The sequence below is a fragment of the Eubalaena glacialis genome, chromosome X (assembly GCF_028564815.1).
Source record: "Eubalaena glacialis isolate mEubGla1 chromosome X, mEubGla1.1.hap2.+ XY, whole genome shotgun sequence".
Lineage (NCBI taxonomy): Eukaryota > Metazoa > Chordata > Mammalia > Artiodactyla > Balaenidae > Eubalaena > Eubalaena glacialis.
Window position 1 is genome coordinate 122341137 of NC_083736.1, and position 25168 is coordinate 122366304.

At 39.6% G+C, this 25168-nt stretch overlaps 1 protein-coding gene across 1 annotated transcript; it reads right to left on the reverse strand.

Moving 5' to 3' along the window:
* Window positions 1–1661: 1661 nt before the first annotated feature.
* On the reverse strand, window positions 1662–23860 carry MOSPD1 (motile sperm domain containing 1). Its single transcript, XM_061178500.1, has 6 exons — window positions 23722–23860; window positions 11849–12102; window positions 11662–11737; window positions 9971–10188; window positions 5687–5848; window positions 1662–3265 (listed from the first exon to the last, which is right to left on the reverse strand). The coding sequence occupies exons 2-6, from the start codon at window positions 12000–12002 to the stop codon at window positions 3234–3236; spliced, it is 642 nt and encodes a 213-aa protein (XP_061034483.1). The 5' UTR covers window positions 12003–12102; window positions 23722–23860; the 3' UTR covers window positions 1662–3233.
* Between the last annotated feature and the right edge of the window lie 1308 nt (window positions 23861–25168).

Here is a 25168-nt window from a genome sequence, read left to right on the forward strand (position 1 = left end):
CCCATTCTGTTGTCTAGCACCTTGATGGTTTCATCTTTTTATATTTAAATTTTTGATCCATTTGGAGTTTATCCCGGTGGAATGCATCAATCCAACTTCAATTTTTTTTCTAGGTGGCTATCCAGTTTTCATGCCATTTATTGACCAGTATATTTTTTTCTCCACTGTTTGCAGATGACACCTTTATCTAAATTCCTGGATGTATTTGGGTCTATTTGTGTACTCCAATTCTTTTCCATTGGTTTGTTCACAGGCCAATGGCACATTATTGGAATTATTGGAGTTATATAAAAGTTTTAATTTCTGGAAAAATTTCTCCCTTTACTCTTCAAGTTTTCCTAGCTATGCTATTTCTTCATATGAACTCTAGAGTCAACCTGTCTAGGTGAAAAAAAAAATACCAAAACTTTGTGGTATTCTTTTTGGGATCATGTTAAATTTATGTAACTTAGAAAGATAGGAAATCTTTATGATGTTAAGACTACACATCCCAGATGTCTTTCCATTTGTTCAGGTCTAGTTTTGTGTTTCCCAGGAGTGTTTTATTTTATTTATTTTATTTTTATTTTTTTAGGAGTGTTTTAGTTTCCCTTATAAAAGTTTTGGGACTTTAAGTTTAAACCTAGGTTTTTTAAATTTAATTTTTTTGCTATTGTAAATGGACTATTCTCTACATTATATCTTCTAACTGGTGTTTGTATGCATGTGCGTATCTATGATTTGTTACCTTGGAGTGGGGCTTTCTAACTATGATTCAAAATCCAGAAGTCATAAAAGATTCATAAATTCAACGACTCCAGAATAAGTTTTGCATGGTAAAGACACCATAAGCAAAGTCAAAGAAAAATGATAAACTGAAAGGAAATATTTGCAACTCATATCACAAGGAGCTCCTACAAGCCAATAAGGAAAAAAACCACCCACCCACCAGAAAGCAGGGGGTGGGGGACCAAAGATGCAAATAAGCTCTATGAAAAGATGGTCAACCTCACTTTTTTTTTTTTTTTTTTGGTCAACCTCACTTTTAAGTTAATAAAAATTAAAACTACACGGATATACCATTTCTCAGCTATCAGATAGGCAAAACACATAGCTAATGAGACTGTGGAATGCACTCTCATGCGTTACTGGTAGAACTAGTCAGGAACTGGTAAAATGAATTATGCTATAAGCCATGCAAAATATTATGCAGCTGTAATAAGAAGAAGGAGGATACTCTTTAACTACTGATATAGAAAGTTCTTCCTGGATATAGCGTTAAGTAGAAAAAAGCTAGGTGCAGTACAGTATGTAGAACATGTTACCATTTATATATAAAAGCATTAAAATAAGAATATATATTTGGAGAAACAAACGAAGTGTATATAAACTCATAAAAGTGGTCACTTGTAAGGAGCTGTGTGGACAGGGATGGCGCGGAGAGATTTTTCACCTTTTTATAGTTTTTGATTTTTGAAGCACATAACTGTTACCTATTCAAAAACTGTAAAAACAAATTAACTCCTTTGGTAAATTAAAAAATTTAAGACATTTTAGCTCACAGATTTCACTTCTTATTTTTGCTTATTTAACTCACAGGAATAGGAGACAGCTTTAGGAAACAGGAGACTTTGAGTTCCTCAGAGATATACCGAAACAAAATGTGTCAATCGTTGTGAAACTTAGGTCTCCATTTTCTTTTATTTTTTTAAAGTAATTTCTGTCCTGTACAATGTGTTATCACATGCACACACACGTGCGTGCACCTGCACACGCACACGCGCACACACGCGCGCACACACACGCACGCACACACACGCGCGACTTGAGATGGACAGAGAAAGAAGGATAACCTTCAAACACAAGGGTTTTTTTTTTTTTAACAAAGTTCAAAATAGATTACATTTATGTGCTTTTTAGTCATTACACAACGTACAGACATGATCCATTTAATGATTTATGCTCCCCAAATGGTTAAACAATGAGGATTTTCTATGAAAGAGTATAAGTAAAAGCTTTTACTTTAGAAGCAAAGTACTGTTTCCTGCAAAACCCAACCTCAGGCGTACATCTCGTGTTTACATATATCCCTTGAGAATACTACAGTAGCAGTGCATAAGTTCATTCTGTAAAAAGATCTGGAAGATGATTTTCAAGAGACTCAATACATTGTGCTCTCAGATAAAAATCCTAAGTCAAAAGATCAGCTACTATAACAATAAGAGTTAAAACTGCATATATATGTTAGAGATCAGAAGAGGCTATAAAGAAATGTACATAGTTGTGCTTTGGGGACTTTTTTTGGTAAAGTTGTTTTAATAATAAATACAAACTTAAAAAATGTCTCAGTGACTGATAAAAAATAGACACAGATATTAAGGATTTTTTATACTTGGCTTAGAGTTTAAAGGTGAAAAATCATCTCCACATAAACCACCTGGCATTGGTAGTCCCAATCTGGGCCAGTAGCTTACAGTCAGGCAAAGGGCTGGGGAGAAAAGATAAAGTGATTTTTCCTCCTATTAACATAAAGCATTATCCAGAGGTAAAGCCAGGTGTACCAACTAACTAAACAAATGCCTACCTTCCCTCAGAATTCTTAGACCAAACAGAATGGTCACCCTACTTCTTGGTGGCTGGACCACAACCTATCCTGTAGTTCACCAGATGAATTAAATATGTCCTGTCTTCTGTGAGACCCTAAGATAAACACGATCCCTCAGTACTTTATGCTTTTTCATTTTTTTACCTTCTACACATTAACTGTAAAACTCTTGTTTTAGAAACACCATGGCGACTGTATATAATGATAGAGGACAAGGCATAATTTATATAGTAACATTGATGTTCGTAGCTAGGAAATAAATGTAATTTTATTTTCAGGCTGGTCAGTTTGCTCTTTTAGGCCTTTAAAGGACACATGACCTCAACAATCAAAGTGAATTAGAAAAAAGATGAGAAAATAACAAATGTCTTAATTAAAGTCTTTTGCACAGTAGGCTTAGATATAAAAAGAATTTCTTCAAAAAATTTCCTAAGTGTCACTCAGAAGCTTCCTTGCTGTCTGTAACATAATGTGCTGGAGTCCTTGGAATAAAATTATAGAGTAATTTAAAATATATATTATACATTTGCAATGATTGTAAATCAATCAATAGTTTGTAGCATGTTAATGGGGTGAAATAGAGATAAAAGGCAGTCCACATTCATATTTTCAAGATAAATTTACTTCAGAAGTCAAGTGAATTCCTTGCTCATGTTCTAAGTATAGCCATTGTGATAAGACCTGAAAGAAAAAATTGGAGAACAGTTAAGGACATGCATTTTACAAAATCTTCCATTCAATAAGTAATTGTTTACACCTCAATGAGCAAATAAAACACAGCACATAGGCAGGCACTCTACCAAGAACTCAAAATCAACTTGAATTTAGCTGCTACTATACAGAAGAAATCCAATTTACAGCAATAGGCAGTCATCGGATAGATTTAATGCAATCACTAATGTCTGGCCGTAGCTAATTTTTTAACCATCAAATATATCTCTCACTTTATCCAGTCACATCAACTATAATAATAGCAGACATGGCATTTTAAAGTGTCAGTAAAGCCTGCTAATTTCATCAACAAAAACAATGCAAGCCTGTTTGTATCCCAGGGCCCTAAGGCCACAAAGAGACAGAAGCACAGTATTTCTGCTTAGCTTGTTTCTTTTGAAGAGACTCCATACATAAAACCATAAAAAAATTTAATAATATAAGAATATCCTCAGTCCTAAATGAGTGGTTTTTAAAAAGTGAGTGATAAAGTACAGAGAAGGAAAATAATCACATAGGACTGGAGCAGTCAGAGAAGGTCCCCCAAAAGGTCAAGCTGAAGTAAGCCTAAAAGATGGACAGGAAAGATATAGAACAGTATGATGGGCAGGCATTTCAGGTGAGCGAATGGCAAGAACAAGGGCATGGAGGTAGGACCGGGGCTCCAGATGAGCTTTTTGGGGATCAGTAAATAATCTAATGCACTCTAATCAAGAATTTACATAGGGAAGCAGCTAGGCAAGAGTAACTCAGAGAGGACTCAGAGTGTGGAGAGTCTTCAATGCCAAACTATGGGGTTATACTTCATTTTATGGATTATGGGGAATCACTGAAGGTTGTCGAGTAGGGAGTGGTGGTGGTGAAATCAACACAGGATGGAAATCAACCTGACAGTAATGTGATGGATGATTTGTGGGGGGAGATAATGGGGGTAAAGGGGAGGAACAGGAATAGGAGGGACACAGACAGAAGTTGGAGACAACTTAGAAGACAATTTGGAAATTTTAAAAAAGGGAGCACACCGAGGAATTCTGAGAGAGAATACTGAAAAGGGTTGGCACCTCAGAAGAGGTGAGAGGAGACGATGAGGAGAGTCATTCATCACCAGAACCCTAATCCTTGACACATGGTAGGTACTGAATGAATGTTTGTTCATTTGAACTAATTATAAGATTTCAAGCCAGGATGACTGAAAGAATGATTCAACAGGAAACAAGGGAACTGGTTTAAAGAGAAAGGGTCACAACATTAAACAAGGCTGCCCTGTTCATCTTTATCACTGTATGCGCTTTGTATGTTTCCCTAGGATCAATTCCTAGAAGTAAAAATGCCGTATCATGGAATGTATGCATTTTACATTTTATACATGTTTTATACCATTGTAAATCAGCAAAAGGAAAATAACTGAAAAATACAGTATCAGGTACTAGATAAACAAGCTGAAAAGAACTAAATGTGAGCCAACAATTAAATCTTAAAATGCACTTTACCTCAACGTGCTTTTGAAGCAATCTGTTTTTCTTTTAAAAAAAGTCAAGCCACCACCATCACCCCACACACACATAAAGGCCACCACTACCACTCCAGGCCATAAAAACTGCCTACACAGGGAGGGACAGAATAGGGGTGGGGCAGTGGGAAGTACAAACTATTGGGTGTAAGATAGGCTCAGGGATATATTAGACAACACAGGGAATAGAGCCAATATTTTGTAATAACTGTAAATGGAAAGTAACCTTTAAAAACTGTATTAAAATTTTAAATAACTTTTTTAAGAAGAGAATCAACTGTAATCAATAGACCTTGGGCAAGCCATTTAAAGATTCTGGGCCTTGATTCAGGTTAGGAATCCTTGGCTTACTGAAGTTTAATGTTAGTGTTTCCATAATTCTCATGTTTTTTTGTTTTTTTGTTTTTTTTTAAATTTTTTTTTAACCCCACATTTGTTTATTTATTTATTTTTGGCTGTGTTGGGTCTTTGTTTCTGTGCAAGGGCTTTCCCTAGTTGTGGCAAGCGGGGGCCACTCTTCATCGCGGTGCGCGGGCCTCTCACTGTCGCGGCCTCTCTTGTTGCAGAGCACAGGCTCCAGACGCGCAGGCTCAGTAGTTGTGGCTCACAGGCCTAGTTGCTCCGCGGCATGTGGGATCTTCCCAGACCAGGGCTCGAACCCGTGTCCCCTGCATTAGCAGGCAGATTCTCAACCACTGCGCCACCAGGGAAGCCCAATTCTCATGTTTTTACAAATGTATTTTGCAAGTATTTAGGACACAATTTAGTCCAGAAGAGAATTTTTGAAGAAAGAATGGAATAAATAAAAGAACAATGTATTATTCTTTTCAAGAAAACAAATTGCCTACACATATGCCCCAATGCATCTTTAAAACACTTACCTAAGATATAAGCAGCCACTAATTTTTGATTGACACTTAAGTGGAGGTAGAGAGGCACCAGCGATTCCACATCCCCCAGCGTGGGAAGCATCAGAGCTGCAATACACACCACTCCCAGGAAGACAGTTAGTAAACTAGGTCCTGAGGAGACAGTTCTGTTTTCTGTAAAAAGATAAAAATCCCTGAGCTTGCTTCTAAAAACAACTTAAGACAAAAGTTCATTCACACAGACTGGCCACCACTCACCAGGATTCTGGTTTTGTCTAACTTAGCTCTGATTCTTTCCCCATCTTTCCCATTTCGTGGGGCCTTATCTGTTGGACTTATCTGGAAGCCCATTACAGGATGGAATGTGAGGTAGTGAGTTCCTACTGAAGAGAACAGTGGTCATCATCCTTTCCCCACTATCCCACCGGAATTCGTAGAAAGTGTTCAAGCATGTATTATCTGTGCAGAGAATGGGCTAAAAATAGATAGAAATTGAAGTTCTGGCATTTTCTTCCCATACCCCCAATGCATTGCTTGTGTGTACTGCATTTTGGAGCCCACTGCAGTAGAGCTCCACTACCTTCTGGGAGTATCTTTGGTAGGTCTCGAGACAGGTTTGGTCCTAATACCTGCAGCATCCTGCTATCATTTTTGAAAGTGTTAAGGCGGCAAAAAGGTTCTACCTTAATGTTACTAAAGCTGCCTATGAAAATTCTTGCCTTCCACTCTACCCCCATTTATAGCATAGAAGTAAGAAAGCAGCAGAAACAATGTCAGGCAAATATTATGCTAAATGAAATAAATCCATCACAGAAGGACAAATACTGCATGATTCCATTTATATGAGGAATCTAAAATAGTCAAAGTCATAGAATCAGAGAGCAGAATGGTGGTTGCCAGGGGCTGGGTTGCTAATCAATGGGCATAAAAATCTCAATTATACAAGATGAATAAGTTCTAGAGATCAGCTGTACAGCATTGTGGCTATAGTTACCAATACTATATTGTACACGAACATTTGTTAAAAGAGTAGATATCATGTTGTGTTCTTACCACAATAAAATAAAATTTAAAAATATTTATTATCGGCCTGCTATTCTACAGTTCTGGTTGTGTGTGTACAATATTCATACCCATATTTTTAAGAAACCCACCAGCATTTTCTGTCATATGGCTTTTCCCACTACCCTTCCTTTCATTAAAAGGAATAGCCAACAGCAACACAATCTTTGTGTTTTATTAATGAAATAACACTGTTCATTTTATTATTAGATGCAGCTTTTCTAAATTATTAATACCATAGCTGTTGTGTGAAGTTTAATTGAGCCTCACCAAAGACAGACAGGTGCAAACAAATTCAAATCTTATAGTGATTATTGCTTGAGATGAAACAATAGCATAAATGCCTAAAAACAAGTCTGTCTTTCGCTAATGAATGTAGTACTTTTATATTTATATTTGTTGCAAAGGTAGGTTTTCAAGGAAAATATTTATGACAACTACACTGTTCAATGCAAACCCACAGTAAAGATTATGTCAAGGAATTTTTACTATTTAGAGAAATTCCAAAAACATTCACATAAATGCTTGACATTTTTCAAAGTGGAAAGTTTTTCTGATACTACAGGGTTGTAAAAATTTTAGAGATATAGAAAACATAAAGGTTCCTCTGTAATCCCATCCTCCTAGAGATAACACTGTTAACAGCTTGGTATAGATCCTTTCAGATTTTATAAATGCCCATATAAACACGTAAAATGATTTTTTACTTAAATGAGACCATATTATACATACTGTTCTATAACTTTTTTTCTCTCACTTGGAAATATATTCGAACCTCTTTCTATGTCAATATATAACTATCTACCATTCTATCAAATCCTTGTAAATGTCTTCCTGACATTCCATCTTATGAATATTCGTAATTTAATCAATCCCCTAAAAGACTTTTAGGTCAGTTTCAATTCTTTATTATTATAAACCATAATAAAGAACGTAGTTTTCTTAAGCCAGAGAGCACTGGCTCAAACCTGGCATAGACATAGCAGTTCATTAATAATGTAATTAAGACAAACCCTCTAAGATTCAGCTGAATCTTTTTAAAATAACTTTTTAATGACCTGGGCTTTGATATTTTGTGAAAGTATGCTTTGTGGGTTTCTCTTCAATTTCTGTTAAATGAAAAAAAAAGAATATATATATATATATATATATATATATATATATATATATATAAAATTGTATTTATGCACATAGACGAGGTCTAGAAAGTAACGTGGAACACATGTAAGCAGATCTGTTAAGTGTGTGGGATTATAGGTGCTGGTTGCTTTTTTTAATTTGTTACTACTATATGTCTTTTTATATAATACATAACTTGAGAAGAAATTTCTCATTTGTACTGCCTTTCACCACATTTTAAAATCCAAATCTTTCACGATACAGCCTCCAACGATTTTTCCAGCTAAACTCACAGAGAGACCCTCACAACATTGTTGTACCTGCGGGGAGCGGGGAGCTCTACCGTGTGCTGTCGCCCTTGCTCTAGAGACTAGCGGGGACCGTGGAAACCTTGTAAGACAAAGAAAACCAGTCCAGCCGACCCTACCAGCTGAGAAGTCCAGCCTTCCTAGTGAGGCCCGCGCACATATTTCCTGCGTAACCACTGTATGCCGGGCACTGTGCTGAACAAGTGATGAACTTGATGAACAAGACAAATAAGGTGAACATAATGATGAACAAGACAAATAAGGTGTCTGCCTTCCTTGAGCTTCCTGACCAGGATGGCTTAGAGAGGTGTGTGGGTTTTTTTTTTCCCAAAACAGAGACCACCATGTGCTATGCCAATATCACCTATTCTATTCATCTACCTACTCCAATTTTACAATTAGAAGAATTCTCTAATGTACTTCAGATACAAAGGTTCGTTATAAAAATAAAATAAGAATAAAATGCTCAATTAATACACATTTGTATTTTAGGATGATTTTCGCTTGAATTCTAACAATTTAAAAATAAAAGAAAAAAATATATATATAAAGCAGTAAACTTTTAACCCTTATTATTGTTCGGCATTAAACCAGTCTGTTAAATACCAAAATGATCTGCAACGACCACTTTACTTTAAATTATAAAATTAACACCCCAAACCAAATGCTCAAATGGCCTTTCTTGTTCTACAGGAGGCATTTTAAAAGAGGAATCTTGCATTTCATATCTATTTATAAGTCAACTTCACAGTATTGATTGGACATCGAAGTGACATTTGACAGAGATTCTCTTTCAGCTTCGAAACATGAAAAACTGGTCCTGTCGGTTAATAATAGTTGCTGAGAAGAAAACAATCTACTAGTTACTACCTAGTTCCTAGTCTCGGTATCACCAGAAAATCTGGGCACTCCTTGCATGGAATGAGAAGACACTTGGCTCCAGTAAATCAAAGAGGCATTACTCCCTGTCTTGTCGAGATAAACATTCTAAGATGAACAAACTGATAGAGATCTATGAATTAATGTAATGACAAGTAGATGGTTTTTAATCCCTCATATATAATGTTGCCATTTCAAGGACAGCTGCTATCACATTCATATATCACGGTCAAAAAGTTTCCATGCTTTTCTATGGAAAATTTTATCTTCCTCCCCTTATAATAGGGTTGGAGGGAGATAATGAGAAGTTCAGAGGGAGGCGGAATGACGTCCAAGAGTTGAATATGAGGATAGTGTCGCTGTTGAAAGAATATATCATAACACTCCTGAATATCTAAGCTGGAAGGAAATGAGGAATGGAGAGGGATTCAATTAATAGCCCACAGGGGATATTATAATCTACTTAGTTTAATTAACTTCAACTTTAATGAGATTTTTTTTTTCAAAATAATATGAACAGCGCACCAAGCTTGGCCTATTGCCAAACACAATCTCTCTCCTTCTTCGAATTAATTAAATGAGAAAGGATATAGGAAAGTCACAGAAACAAAAGTATAGAATTGCCAAATTGTGCTAGCATTATAAAGTACAGTGCCTGCAGTCTCAGGTTTTATAGATTGAAAAGGCTCTGGCAATGACTGCCCTCTCCTTACAGCCTCATCTAGTGGGAGCCCTTCTCTCCGCTGAAAGGCCAGCTCTAGGCCTCTTGTTCGATTCTAGGTACCTGATCTCTACGTTCACTTTTGAAGTAGTCGACTAGGTTTAGAGTGGCAGGTTATTGTTCTAGTAATTATTCTTTGCTCCCTGATTCTCTTAAAGTAAGAAATGTGTAAGACCTCAAAAGGGCTTTAAAAACAATCCAGACTACCTGGTTGAAACGACTGCTCAAAAAATAAACTTTCAGTTAAATGTTCCTTTATTCTTTTTTCCTCTTCTTCCTTTTGTTGTTCTTTTGCCGACGGGAGAAGAGTAGCCACGACCTCTTTCCTTCCTAAAGCCTTCCTCTGGCTTTGCTCGGAAACTTGGAGACGGAATTTGTCTATCACACCATAGTGACAGGATCGAACATCTCTATGACGAATCACACTGGAAACATTAAAAAAGAACACGCTGTTTAGGTTTCTGGGGGCCTGTCGAGCAGAATTCAGCAAGAGATTTCATACATATTAACTGACTATAACCAAATACTCAAATACAGAAATTTGCTAGTGATACTTTAAAAAAAAATCACAGTATAACCCAAAAAGAAATGGGTAATTCTGAAATATTTGATGAATAAGAGTCATCTTAAGAATGATAAGTAAAGAAAAGTAAAAGAATGATAGGTAAAGAAAAGAATGATAGGTAAAGAAAATTCTTTTTAGCAATGACATTTTTTCCTGGCTATCTGTGTACAGCAATATTCACTAAACAGGATATGTGAAATTGTTTCCTCCCCACAAAAGTCTCATAAATTCCTATTGCCACTTTTTATTGTTCAAGTAACAAAATAACAAACCTCACCTACACTTAAAATTGAAGTCCGTGCATGAAGGCAAAAATAAGCAATTGAGTAAGTAGGTAACACAGTAAGACCAATGCAACAGAAGGCTTACAATGCATTTCTGTATTTCTCTGGAAAGAGTATATAAAGTACTATAAATTTTATGCAAGTTATCTGCAGTGCCATTTATTTTACTTCGTTCTTAATAGAGAACACAGAACAACTGGGTCAAAGGTAACACATTGATTAGGCAAGAGACTATATTTCTTTGCAATAGTCCGTGCTTATTACGTACTGAACGAAAATCAAAAGAAATGTGCAAAAACACGTCCTCAAAGATACATCATTTTATGGCTCTGAGATGATGAAAATGTATGCAAGAGAAAAGACTTCTGCTTCTCATTCTCAACGGAAGATTTAAACAAATACAGTTTACTTGGTAGCTTAAATTAAGGGCTGGTCATTGGATCCATCTGGTCACCACTAGTTCTAAAGTGAAAATTAAATATGAACAGCTTGAACAAACAATCATTTATCTGACACTCTAAGACGAAGTTATCTGGAAGAGCTCAGATAACCTTTTACAGATGAGTAGTTACACACTCGCTTCCTGTTTGTATAGACTTTCAGTTTTATTAGCTGAATCATTTCAGATGAATTTATATGACCATTGTTCTGAGAGCATAGTATTATTAGCTCCACAAATGACACTATAACAGCAAGATGTTCCAAAGAGGGCTAAATTCCCTCTTATAGCTAGAGAAATTTAAAGGAATAAGTTAGAATGTTGCCTCCATAAATCTCCCTGCTATGAATAAAAGCACAACAGTGAGGAAGTGTTCGTGGAAATATTAACAAACACATCAGCTCCAACATAATGCATTATTGTTTGGCCAACCTGTTTAGAATTTCTTAGAAACTTCTTAAAAAGTATGTTGCGAGACAAACTCTCAGCAAAAATTCAAAATATAATGAAGGCCTATGTGGGAGCAGCTTCAAGAAAAGATCTTTTTCAAGTGAAACACATAAATATGAACACACTGAAAACATGTTACCAGGAAGTGGTTGTGACTTACATATCCACACAACACTGAGGCTTTACTGCACCTGCAGCGTCAGCGACAACATACTTATTTGGAGTAGTACACAAAACTGAAAGAAAAAGTCACAATGGCCATTAGTGTTTTTTAAAAAATTAGTTTCTACAAGTCAAAAATTAGTAGGGAGTAGTGAAAATCCAGAAAACACACCTAGGAGACTCACCTTTGAACTTTAAGGCAAACTCATAGGGATTATACAGCGTCAACACTTGCTTATGTGTTGACTGGTCATCCGCGTAAAATATCAGCTCTGTGGGAAACACAAAGACAGGAAGATTTCCTTCCACTAACTCTGGCTGTCTTTTTTGTTGATGCATTGGCACTGAATCCCCCTTGCTGCGCTTCAGTTTTTACAGTCTCAAATCTATTTTGGGCTTTTCTTAAAATCACTTAAAAACTCCAAAGCATTTTGGCAATCTGGAAAGAGAAGAGAAAAAGCAAGCTGAGTGATACCTGTTATCATGAGCTAGCTATGACTAGCATGGTTAGCATGCATTATAACAGTCCCCAAATCATTTCAACATGCCTTTTGACTTTTCCGCTTGGCTTACTTATACAGCTTCTACCAAACTATGCAAAGAAACTTACACTTGCTCCTTTCACATTCAGGATATCAACCTATGATAAAGAAGGCTTCCTACTTAAAATTAATCACCCTCAAAAAGGTGAGATCAAAAGGATGTCACTCATTTAAAACCTCAGATTAAAAAAAAAAGTTTTGTCACAACTGATTTTATGTGAGCCAATCAGAATTCTTAAAGATGAAAATAAAATATAAAACAAAGTAAGCGTCCATGATTTACATAGGAAACACACGAGACTCACTTTTTTAACACTCATTTCAACAATGCTTTAGTTAGTGCCTTCTGGTAGCATGGGTGGAAGAGTTCTCTTAATCATTTTTTCTACCAAAACCCAAGACAAGGAAAAATATCTTGAAAAGAAGACGCATATCCAAACTTGCTAAGCAGTCCTTGGAGTTTTCCATGAAAATTCAAAGTCAGTAAGCAGGCCTTGGCACGCAAGTGGCACCGTGCCTCCCCTCCTACATCACGTACACAGACTTCATGAGAGCTATTTTCTTCCAACTTCAGAGACCTTTTTGGATTTCTTCTGGGGTTGTTGAATATGTTCCAGAGAGTTGTAGCCTGTCTGATAAGTAATGTTTCTGTATTTATCTCCTAATCTAATTTTGATCAACAACATTCTTATTTAGCTAGCGTCCTAAGTGTGGCTTTTTAAAATAAAATGAGAAAGCTAAAACATACAGTCACAGAAAATGTCTGATTTTCACCCTGTAGATCACACCTATAAAATACAGTAGGCCAAAATCCATTTAATACTTTGCACTCAGGTTCTCATACACTCAGAGAGAAATATAACAAATGGTTACATTGTTTGGTTGTTTTTTTTAATTATTATTGTGGTATGACTGCTTTGCAATGTTGTGTTAGTTTCTGATGTACCATTGTTTGGTTTTTACCAGCTATCGGGGCTCAGATTCTGATTGAGGCCTTGCCCACTTTTATCAAATAGGATACTGTATAATCATGTATGCAAATTTTTATTCTTCTCTCTCAGCTGAACATTATAGGCCAGGAACTATGTCAAGAGCTGCACAGAGATACAAAAATGAATAATGCACAGGCCCTGCCCTCCAGAAACTCAAGTATAATTGAGGAGACAAAATAAATATTTAAGCTACCTTTATTATAATGCATACCGTTGTATATAAAGCGCTAGGGAATTAGAAGACTGCATGAATAATTCTACCTGGAAGAGAGGCCAGGAGACAACATTTGGGGTGGCCCTTAAAGAAAAGGATACGAGCTTCTGTGCTGGGGGAAGTAGGTAGGGAGGGCATTGAGACCTGGGGATCAGCCTAAGTGAAGACAGGAATGTGAAGGTAAGGGAGAACCTTGGTAAGGTCATCATCCACAGGCTGCCCCAGATTCCACTTTCTATTTGTATACTTTACAGCATGCATGTAGCCCATAACAGTGTTAGGTTGTTTTTTGTTTTTTGGGTTTTTTTGACTAAGCTGAAAGCGCCTATAGACATATTTATTAGTAATAATATTTTACATTTGTTTAATTCACAACAGATTACAAATTCTTTATTAATTACGTATACTGAATGAACTGATCTATGTAAAGCCTTTAGCACTTGTTATAGGCAAGGCGCTGTTCTAAGTATTTGTTGTTATTACTAAATTAGGAAGAGACCAAGGGAGATAAAAAAAATGCCAGCAGGCCTCTCATAGTCCAGTATTCTTTCCACTATACCAAACTAACTGGCCATTTCAATAAAATAAAACTAAGGTTATTCTGAAAAGCATCTGATTAAATCATTTTAATTCTGAGTTTTTATTTGCCATGAATTTCTTTTCTTTCCTAAGAGCCATACATATTTCTATTTGGATAATGTCCTCTCAGAAGTTTGGCATGTTATTTTTTTCAATAGAAAATGATAAGCTCTACAATTACTTTCTTAGTAAGCTTGGCTACCAGGAATAGAACATCCAAATTTGGCATCACTGAATAATACTCAACGTCTTATTCTAAAACTCAGTTACGGTGAGAATTTAGCTTATGATAAAAGGTGACATCTCAGGCTTCCCTGGTGGCGCAGTGGTTAAAAATCTGCCTGCCAGTACGGGGGACACGGGTTTGATCCCTGGTCCGGGAAGATCCCACATGCCGCGGAGCAGCTAAGCCCGTGCGCCACAACTACCGAGCCTGCGCTCTAGAGTCAGCGAGCTACCACTACTGAAGCCCGCACGCCTAGAGCCCGTGCTCCGCAACAAGAGAAGCCACCGCAATGAGAAGCCCACGCACTGCACCAACGAGTTGCCCCCGCTCACCACAACTAGAGAAAGCCCGCGCGCAGCAACGAAGACCCAACGCAGCCAAAAATAAATTTAAAAAAATTTTTTTTAAAAAAAGGTGGCATCTCTAATTCATGGAAGATAGTTCAGTCAATAAATGTTGATAAAACCAGGTATCCATCTACAAACACAATTGAGTTTATCCCTCACTCCTTATAAAATTCCAGAATTTTATTATGGTAAATTCCAAATGGATCAAAGCTTTAAATGTATAAAAAAACCAAAAGCATAAAAGCACTAGAAACCATGGAAACTCTTTTTAATAATCTTAGGCTTTCTAACAACCAGGAACCAAAAACTATTAATAAATTCAACTATATAAAAACTTTTAAAGTTCTGCATGGCAAAAAATTTTATAAGTAAAGCCAAAAAAACATTTTCAATTCATATCATAGGCAATGTCTAATTGCCCTACTATATATAGAGGACCTCCAAATCATTAAAAAAGACAACTCAATATAAAAATGAGCAAACACTATAATATTTTATAGAAAAGGACATACAAATTGTTCTTAAACTTACAAAAGGATGTGTAACCTCACTCACAAGAGAAATACAAACTAAAGCTATACTTGAAATACATGTTTTTACCTGTCAGATTGGCAAAAATCAAAAAGTTTGATAGTACATGGTGGGAGCAATCAGGCATGTTCTTACATTGCTGGCGGGGATATAAATATAAGTTGGTACAACCACTATACCTGCCAAAATTGAATGCACCTAACCCTCAGATCTAGATGTTCTATTTCTAGGAATTTCTCAGGCATAAATATTCCCCTTGTGTGAAATCATATATGTGACAGGGCTTTTTTTTTTTTTTTTTTGCAGCACTGAGGATTAATAAAATAATTTATGTGAGGCACATAGAACGAAGCGTGGCACGCAGTAAGAGCTAGTTGTTGTTGTCAATAGCAAAAGATTGGAAACGGCCCAACTGGCCATTAATAGGGGATTCATTAAGTAAAGTATGATATAGCCATTCGTTGGGATACCAGCTATCTGTCAAGAAGAAAGAGGAAGCTCTCTGTGTGGTGTGGATATGGACTGATCTTCAAATGCAGTATTAAGTGAGAAAAGCAAGGTGCAATGCAGAGAGTAGGGTATGCTACCATTTGTGTAGAAAAGGAAGATAAAAGACTATGTAAACCTATTTTCTTGGGTATGGGTAAAATATCTTTGGAAGGACAGCCAGGGCTGCCCCTGGAAAGACAAACTGAATGGCTGGGGACAGGGGTGAGAGGGGAGTTTTCTCTGGATACCCTTTTAAATCTTTTGAGTTCTGAACCCCATGAAGACCTAATTCAAAACTAAAAAAAACAAAGTTGACTCAAACAACAACTCTACTAGAGGCTAATTTGAAAAGGGTCCCAGGTTTTTTTTTAACTTTTATTTTTATTTTATTTTTTTGGCTGTGCCACATGGCATGCATACCCCCTGCAGTGGAAGCACAGAGTGTTTACCACTGGACCGCCAGGGAAGTTCCAAAAAGGTGCCAGTTTTGAAACATAAGAAGGAATTTAGAAACAATGTGTGAAAAATCTGTTGATTGCATTTTCCATTTATGATCTTTTAATAACATTGAAAACCTTAAACTATGTGTTAAATAGAATGAGTTTTTAATTATTTAAAATAATTTTATATGCAACAGAAACTCATTACAATGGGAAGAACCAAGATTTATTTAAGATGACTTGAAAACTTAGGAAAATGTAACACTTTCTTACAAAGGAGTATGAGATGGTTTATAAAGCTGGCTGGGGAGTCAAAATTAAACACACAGAACAAGTGCTAAACTCTTGCTTCTAACCTCAGGAAGTTAGTTGGCATAGGTCAGAGTAGAAATTTTACTAGCTTTAAATGATGGCTTAGTAGCAATTCTTATTTTTGAATTTTGAAGCTTTCTCTTTATGAGTTGAATATTTTCCCATGAATTGTGAATAGGCTGTCTGTCCCCTAGTCACCATCTTAAAAGTGTTGAATCATTTTTGAGCAGTTTACTATCTCTTTTCGAATTTGTGTTCCCATTTCTCACTTATCTTGGCTAAGATATAAATTGCCTCCCAAACTCCAACCAGAGGAGATTAGGGAGAAATTAGCACCAGGTCACCAGTGCAATAATACAGACTCTGCCAACAAACATGATGGAGCATGATACCTGCCTTTAATTGATGGTTTTCCGGAGACTAACACTTTCTCTTTGCTCTAGTCAATATTGCAAAATGATAAGAGTGCAAAAATTCTGGAGAGAGATTATACACTAAGCCGGTAAAACCTCACTGTGAATCAGTTAATAAGGTTGCTTTCCAAAAGTCAAGCACACACAGAGTCAAAGGATGTCAGCTCCTAACCCTTCTTATTTTACCAACAAGGAAAACAGGCCCAGGATGGTTAAGGGTCTTACCCAAGGTTGCACAGGATATTGGTGGCAGAACTCTGGTCTCCAGACTCGCACTTCCCTACACGATAATCATCTCCTCTGCGTCTCAGTTCAAAAACCCTGCTTCGGGGACTTCCCTGGTGGCGCAGTGGTTGGGAGTCCGCCTGCCAAGGCAGGGGACACGGGTTCGAGCCCTGGTCCGGGAAGATCCCACACGCCGCGGAGCGGCTCGGCCCGTGCGCCACAACTACCGCGCCTGCGCTCTAGAGCCCACGTGCCACAATTACTGAGGCCCGCGCGCCTGGAGCCCGTGCTCTGCAACGGGAGGGGCCACCGCAATGAGAAGCTCGCGCACCGCAGGAGACAGGGGCCCCCGCTCGCGGCAACTGGAGAGGGCCCACGCGCAGCAACGAGGACCCAGCGCAGCCATAAATAAATAAATAAATAAATATTTTTAAAAAACCCTGCTTCCCTGATGCTGATGGCAACACATGCCCTCATCTCTAGGAAATTCCCCTGCTTTTCCAGAAGAGAAGAGTTCTCAAAGGATGATCCAAAATTCAAGTCTTGATGCATGTGTTTCCTTTTCAGTTTTATCGAGAAAAAAAATTGAGAGACAATTTCACTTACTAAGTTGCGCACACTTTCTTTTCCTGATTGTGAAAGCAGAGCTATGGCTGTCAGTAACTATTCATTAGGGTGATAATAACCAAGGTTTATTTTATTCTTCCTCTCTGGACACCAAAATTTTACACATTCTTCAAAGCCTAGTACAAATGTCCCCTCTTTATGGCCTTCTGCTACTGTTCTGATCTACAAGCATTTCACTAATTTTATTACATTGTTTTTTAATGTACTTACTGGATAGAGTGAATACTTTGACATTTGTTTTGTGTGGACTAATTGTGACTCCCCAGATTTCAGTCATAATGCCGTATTGTTTTTCTGTGGGGTTTTTGTTTGTTTTGTTTTGTTTTGTTTTTTGCATCCAAAGACTCAAGCTCAGTGTTAGGCACTTAGAAGATACTGAACTTTGGGCTTCCCTGGTGGCGCAGTGGTTGGGAGTCTGCCTGCTAATGCAGGGGACACGGGTTCGAGCCCTGGTCTGGGAAGATCCCACATGCCACAGAGCAACTGGGCCCATGAGCCACAATTACCGAGCCTGCGCGTCTGGAGCCTGTTCTCCGCAACGAGAGGCCGCGATAGTGCAGGGCCCACGCACCGCGATGAAGAGTGGCCCCCGCTTGCCGCAACTGGAGAAAGCCCTCGCACAGAAACGAAGACCCAACACAGACAAAAATAAATAAATTAAATAAAATAAAAGATAGCATCATGTAATGGCAATTCTATAAATCTGGGTTTAAACAAAAAAAAAAAAAAAAAAAAAGAAGATACTGAACTTAGCAGTTAATCTACAGGTATCCACTAATAACTCTCCTCCATCAAGGAACATTCCCCTTCCCCATAGCTGAACACCCTTCATCCACAAAAGAGAGGCAACCGATCCCAATTAGAGGAACAGTATCTCTATGGTGGCTGCTTGCCATGGGCTGCAGTCAGAGGAGAACGGAGAGCATCGACACTCCCAGCTGCCTCTCCCCTCCTCCCTCCCTCCCACTTCCCTCTCCTCGTCTTCCCTGCCTCCTCGTGCCCAACTGGGCCAGCAGGGTTTAGAAATCTGAGGCTCTGACATACCCCTGACTTAACAGGGAGACAGAACCGCTGGGAGCTGGTGGTACAGGAGACTGCCTCATCCTTTTCCTGATCCCAAAGCACAGAAATGCAAACATGAATGAAACTTGAGCGAAAACCTTATGTGTGCACACCACCTTGTGACCAGTCTGCAAACTACTCTCCCACCAAAAAAAAAAAAAAAAAAACCCTCAACACACTGAAATCCTCACCCACACTTTCCACCATCAGTCCAGAGAGACCAATACCCCAAGTGTGATCATTTTCTCTGTCTTCCTCACTTCGGATGGACCAGAGGAAGGGAAAGATAAGGCTCTGAGATAAACAGGGGAGTTTCGAGATCTTTTATCCCCAAAGATTCAAAACCTGGAGACTTAAAGGGCATAGAAACCCCTTGCAAACCATATGGTCATTTGCCCTCCACCCCCGCCCCGCCCCGCCCCGCCCCGCCCCGCCCTTATCTGGGGGAGAGGAGGCTGCAAGAAAAATGAAATAAGTGATCCTTGGGGATTCTTGCACCGAAGTGGTTCAAAGTTTGAAACAGTTAAGGATGATTTGAAGTACAGCCTCTCCCAGAAACTAGTGACCCATCTGCTTGGCTACAGTGCACCAGCTACTTACTACCTGTGCCTGGCTCTTGTGTTTACTGATTAGGGTTCCCAGCTCCACCTCCAGGCCCAGCTCCCTTTTATCTGGGCACAGGGGCTATCTCTTTCCTCCATACTTGGTGCAGTCCTTGCCAATGGCCAACTGCATAGTAAATAGTGAAGAGCAATATGTTCTTTTGCTTTACTCTCACTGGTATTAAAACCTCTCTTTCCTTCCCATTTCATAAAGTCAGCTCTCCTCATCTCTGAGTTTCCAGTATCGTCTATTAGGCTTTTTAATGGCTGGTCTGTTCCTAAAATCGGCTCTTTCACAAGCGATGTTCTAATGTTCACGCTATATTTTCAAATGGTTCACTGCTCCATATTAGGCAATTTTGTTTTTATACAATTTCAAGGGTTTTTTGTATAATTTGATATCTTACTAATGAGATTGACTGCTATCAATGATATGTAGTGCTAGGCTATTACGTATGTAAGACGTAAAACTTAAGTAGTGTACCTTTGAAGGTTTAAAAGAAATAAGGATGGGGAATTCCCTGGCAGTCCAGTGGTTAGGACTCCGAGCTTCTACGGCAGGGGACATGGGTTTAATCCCTGGTTGGGGAACTAAGATCCCGCATGCCACGCAGCGCGACCAATAAATAAATAAATAAATAAATAAAAGAAATAAGGATGCCCTCCAATAATGTCTTTTTTAAAACATTTCTTTCAAACTAGTTCTTTCCAACCCTTGTTTTACACTATCCCAATGTCTTCAGTTATTTCATGATGTATGTGCAATTCTGAAAATCTATATTAATTCATTATAGGAAATACATATGTTGCTACATAGAGCACTCTCAGAAGTTACAGAATCACAAATTATTTCAACAAACATTTACTGAGCACTTATTATATACCAGGCACTGTGCTAAAGCATATGGAGAAAAGATGAAATCATGGTCTCAGCCCTCCTAAATGAGTCTAGCAGGAAAAATGGATATACATAGTAATTAGGATAAGATGTGACAAGTGTTAAAATGCTGATAGATACAAAATGCTCTGGGAGCATAAAGAAAGTGACAGTCTGCCTTAAATAGGGGTTTGCAGTAGGAGTGGAGGGAGAGGGGGGTGAATTCCAGGGAAGAGTATGTGTGGAGGCATGAAAGGGACTCTTAAAATGAGCTTTGGCATTGCTTATGGTTAAAAAATAGCACGTATGGGGGAGCGGCAAGAGAGAAGGCTGGAAAGGTAAGCTGGAGGCAGATGGTGAAAATCTTGTAAGCCAAGTTTGAGAGCTTTAGACTTGATTCTGGATGCCAGTGTTTCTCAAAATGTCGTACCAGACTAGCAGCAGCAGCAGCTTCACCTGGAAACTTGCTAGAAATGCAGATTCTTGGGTTCCCCCCAGACCTACTGAATCAGAAATTCTGGGGTTGGGGCCCAGCCATCTGTGTTTTAATAAGCCCTCCAAATGATTCTGATGCACACCATGCTTTGAGAAGCACTGCTGCAGGCCAAGGGAAACCTCGGAAGGATTTTAAGCAGGGAATTGACTGGATATGATCTGAAGTAGGAAACTGGTTGCCATTGACCCGTCAAGCACAGCGCCTGACTCCAAAGTAGTTACAGTAAAAAATAAATAAATATTGAATGAATGTGGCATGGAGAGATGAGGGCCTACACTAAGGCAGGAGGAATGGAGAGGAAACAGATTTCAGAGATGTTTTTCAGGTGGCTCAAGTTCAATCAGGTGACTAGGGTATATCCATACAAAGGTATAACCAAAATGGTTTTTATATAAAAGCAAGCTATAATTTTGTCAACTGTATCAGCTACTAAGTGTTTTAAGAAGTGGTCCACACAGACCCTAGAAAAAAGGGGAGGTCAAGAGCAATTTCTATGTGTTCCCACAGTGTCAAGACCAAAGGGTGCCCTGGCTTGTACATGAATCTCTGGTCTGCTTGGCAGTTCTACGTCTCCCTTTATTAATAAACTGGTATTCATATTAACATAGAAATCTCTTGTGAGTTTGGTTCGTATGGATCAATCCCTGAGACTGACTGATAGTTTCTAGATGTGCTGGCAAAATGTAATTTTGAACCCTGAAAAGCTGAAAACCAGATACTGGTTCTGGTGATCTAATCAAGGTACTGCCAAGGTAAGACCCTGCTAGAGCTGTCTTTTTATTCTAATTTCATCACTGATCACATAGCCCACTTAATTCAGGAAGAAGCTGGAATGAGTCAAAGAATAAGACTTTGTACTATGCCCTGAAGATCAAGAAAGTCAGATGGAACTGTTATTTCTAATGTTTAGCGGAGGCAATCTTCAATTCCCTGATAGAGAGGAGGAGAGACAGGTACAGGTCAACCTATACGGTTAATTTACCTAATGAGAATTTTGCAGAATGCAGTTCCTATTTCTATTAGGATTCTGGGTACTTCTTGTTACTTACTGCATGTTCCTTTTAGTGGATACCAACATCTTGCCTTATTTGACCAGCTTATTTTATCCAAGAATAGTGCCCAATCAAAAACTACACCATTTTATGGAATTTGAGAGCCATTAGGGGCTCTGGAGATTAAAACAAAACTTTCATATTACACATGAGGAAATGGAGGGCCTCAAAGAGTAAATCACTTAATCTATTTATTGTAGGGCAAGATTCTCCAGAATGCTACAAGGTGGCAAAACAAGATTCAGAACACTAATAATCTAAGTTTCAGACAAGATTTTAAATTATTTTCCATCTTAAACTTTTTAAAATCAGAAAAAGAATAACAAATTACTTCATTGGGCTATTAGAGGAATGGGAAGCTTTTCTTGCAGTTTCTTGTTTTCTGCTTTTCAGAAATTGGAGTTATATGTAAAAGGTCCATGAGAAAAAAAATTGAAAATAAAAAATTTAGGAAGAAAACGTGCATGAACAATTTAAGGGGAGAAACATGCATTATGTTATAAGCTATTTGTTCTATTTTCTATCTTTGCCTATAACATGGTAACTCTGTACTGAATATTGTCCATTACATTTAATTATATTCTATAAATAGAGGGAATCCAAATAAAGGGAATTCCAAATTTTCAAATATCCTGGTATTTGAGTAAACCTCTTATTTTGAGAGTTCTAGAAATGCTTCAGAAACTAGTTTAATCTCGAATCCTGTTTGGATATGTAGACGTGAACAACTTGAAAGGCACATGTGGCCCCGTTTCCTGTTTTCCAAACTTCCCACTGCTTTATAACCAAATATACGTGTAATCTAAAAGTTGGTGTCCACTCCCTATTCAATATCCTGTGTATGATATTTTCTCGGCAGAGATTTCCCGGCACTTAGAGGAAACAAGTGGACAAGATTTTCACCATCAAGACTATATTAAATCCCATGTGCGCCCTGCCTGAAGAAGTAGATTTTTGTCTGGAATTCACATTAAGAACACAATGCATTCCGAAAGTACAGGACTGCTTTTTAGGCAAGATCCAAAGGACCCAATTTTTCAGGTTTCCGTCCTTCTCTTAGTTCCCTCAAATGTAAACAAAAATCCGGGACCTTTTTCACTTAACATTTTCCCTCTCGCTCCCCGAAGTGAGGTCTCTTCGATTCTACTGGGGCAGAAATGCTACTTCAGTCCGGAGAGGACAGATGTCAGTTACTTTACCCAGAGGGGACACCACAGAGCACTGACGAAGGGCTGGAAGGCTGAGGAGGGAGTCTCAAACGATCCATCCTAGGACTTCAGCTCCACCAGCCCGGGGCCCAGCCTTTCCAGCCCTCGTCCCCACACCGGCCGGCTCCATGTGAAACCGGTCATGTGAGCCTGTTTACAGCCCAGCAGCTGGTGCAACCATCAGGATCCGTGCGGAGGTCCAGGAAGGGGGAAGACACAGGCCACGTACCCCTTACATCCCCCGCCAATCATTTCAAGAAGGCGTTTGCTCTCACTCCCAGCCTCTCCACCCCGCTTTCATCGCCCTCCAGCCATCCCGGGACGCCTCGCTCCAGCCCCGCCGATTTCCTTCCAATTGCTCGCCGCGGGGACCCGCTGGACTGGAGGAAGGACGAGGATGGTGTCATCCCGAACAGGGAGTCCACCTCCCTCCCCCAGCCCTCCTCGAAACATCCGCCAAAGAGTCGTCCCTGGAGTCGCATCCCCGGGGCAACCGAACTCTGCCGGGCAGGCACCGGGAGGATCCAGAGCCAGCTGCCTCCGCCCGGGCAAAAGCGAAACACACACGCGCCAGCCCCACCCGGGGGCGGAGATCCGCGGGCGGCGGGGCAACTGACAGTCAGAGATGGGGCAGAAAGGACTCCATCTGCCTTCCCCCCACCTCCCACCCGCGTCCCGGCGCCACGGAGCCCGGCTGTCAGTCACAGAGCCAAGCTCGGGGTTTGGGTACAGCTCATTCTTTCCGCGGGGTCTCTTGGCAACGTAACTTCCACGTCTTCCCGAAGTCGGAGGAAGTGGGTGACGGGACGGTGGGGGACTCTCACCTCGGCAACACCGGGTCCTCGGAAAGCAGCTGCGACTGCTCCCTCCAGTCCTTTGTCAGCATCTCTAGGCTGCATTGCCTGCTGGGATACCGGAGGACTCAAATGCCACCTCTCTCCGCCCTGGAGGATGAGCTGCGGTTGCGGGGTGGGTGGGAAGAGGGAGAAGAGGTGGAGTCGGAGGCGGGGCTGGATCCGGGGGCGGGGTTTCCTTACTGCCACCTGGCCTCTGGATTTCTCCCTGCTGTCTCTGACCTGCCCCTCCTCTCCCTTCCTGCAGCCCCTTGAGGAAGGAGAAAGGGGACTCTTACAGAGGACCATCTCTCATTGCACTTGTTAGGCAGTGACCCTTGACTCCTCCCTCGTCTTATTCCCCTACACACACACACACACACACACACACACACACACAGAAAGAGGACAGAGGCTAGTTGATTCTGCCTCTGAGATGTCTTACTAACCACCTCTTTCTCCACGCCATCCTCAGTGCTACAGGCTCTGTTTAGGCCCCATGATTTTTTGCTTGGACCGTTGCAGTAGCCTCCGGATTGGACTCTCTCCTTCCACTCTTGTCTTTGTCTAAACCATCTCCTAGACGGCAACCAGAGAGATTTAAGATGTATACGTGACAAGTTACTCTTCTGCTTAAAACCTTTCACTGTCTCAGCAGTATCTACAACCCCTTAGCATTTTATATGAGGTCCTCTGCAATCCTTTTCTGATAACCCAACACTTGAGCCCATCAACTGGCCATCCATGGAAGACAGTGGGGCCTGGGACAACTCAACTAGCGCTGGCTGCCCAAAATACTCCCCCTTGAGAGGAGGCCACACTGTCAGTAATGCTCATAGGCCCCTTGAGTATCATTAAAGAGAATTTTGAAAATTAAATTTGAATCATGTCCATTAAGGAGAGTAAGGTACAGCCACTCCAGGTCCCCTCCCCACAAGTATAAGGCCCAAAGAATTTCCCCCAGTTGTCCCGCCCGAGCAATGGGCTGCCAGTAGATCTCCCTTGGGCTCAGGCTTCGGATGCCTTTGCTCACAGATTCCCACAGTTTATAATGCCCTTCTGTCTTTCAAGGCCCAGTGGAAATGTCTCTTCCTCCTGTAAACCCTCCAGGATCGTCCATGAGAACCATTAACTCCTGCTCCACCATCACAGAATGTTACTTTTTCTGCTTTGCAATTCTTCCTGACTTAGGTAATCACTAGTCATGTATATGTCTTCCTTTCTCTCCTGCCTAGCCTAAGAATTTCTCAAAACCCACCCATAGCTGGCAGCAGAATGCCTGATCCAGAAGAGACATACAATTGGATGAAATGAATGAAATCCTTCAACTTCACTGCATCTGAAGCCCTAAGTAGGTCCAGAAAGAATCCTAGGCGAAGCCTCGTATAATCACCACCTTCCCTTCACTAGGACATCTCCATCTTGACCCAGCCACATG

Coding starts and splice junctions, on each gene's coding strand:
- MOSPD1 (XM_061178500.1), bottom strand. CDS start 12,002: ATGCATCAACAAAAAAGACAGCCAGAGTTAGTGGAAGGAAATCTTCCT. Junction 10,189..11,661: donor CCTCAGTGTTGTGTGGATAT/GTAAGTCACAAC, acceptor TAATGTTTCCAG/TGTGATTCGTCATAGAGATG. Junction 3,266..5,686: donor AGTGGCTGCTTATATCTTAG/GTAAGTGTTTTA, acceptor TTTTTCTTTCAG/GTCTTATCACAATGGCTATA.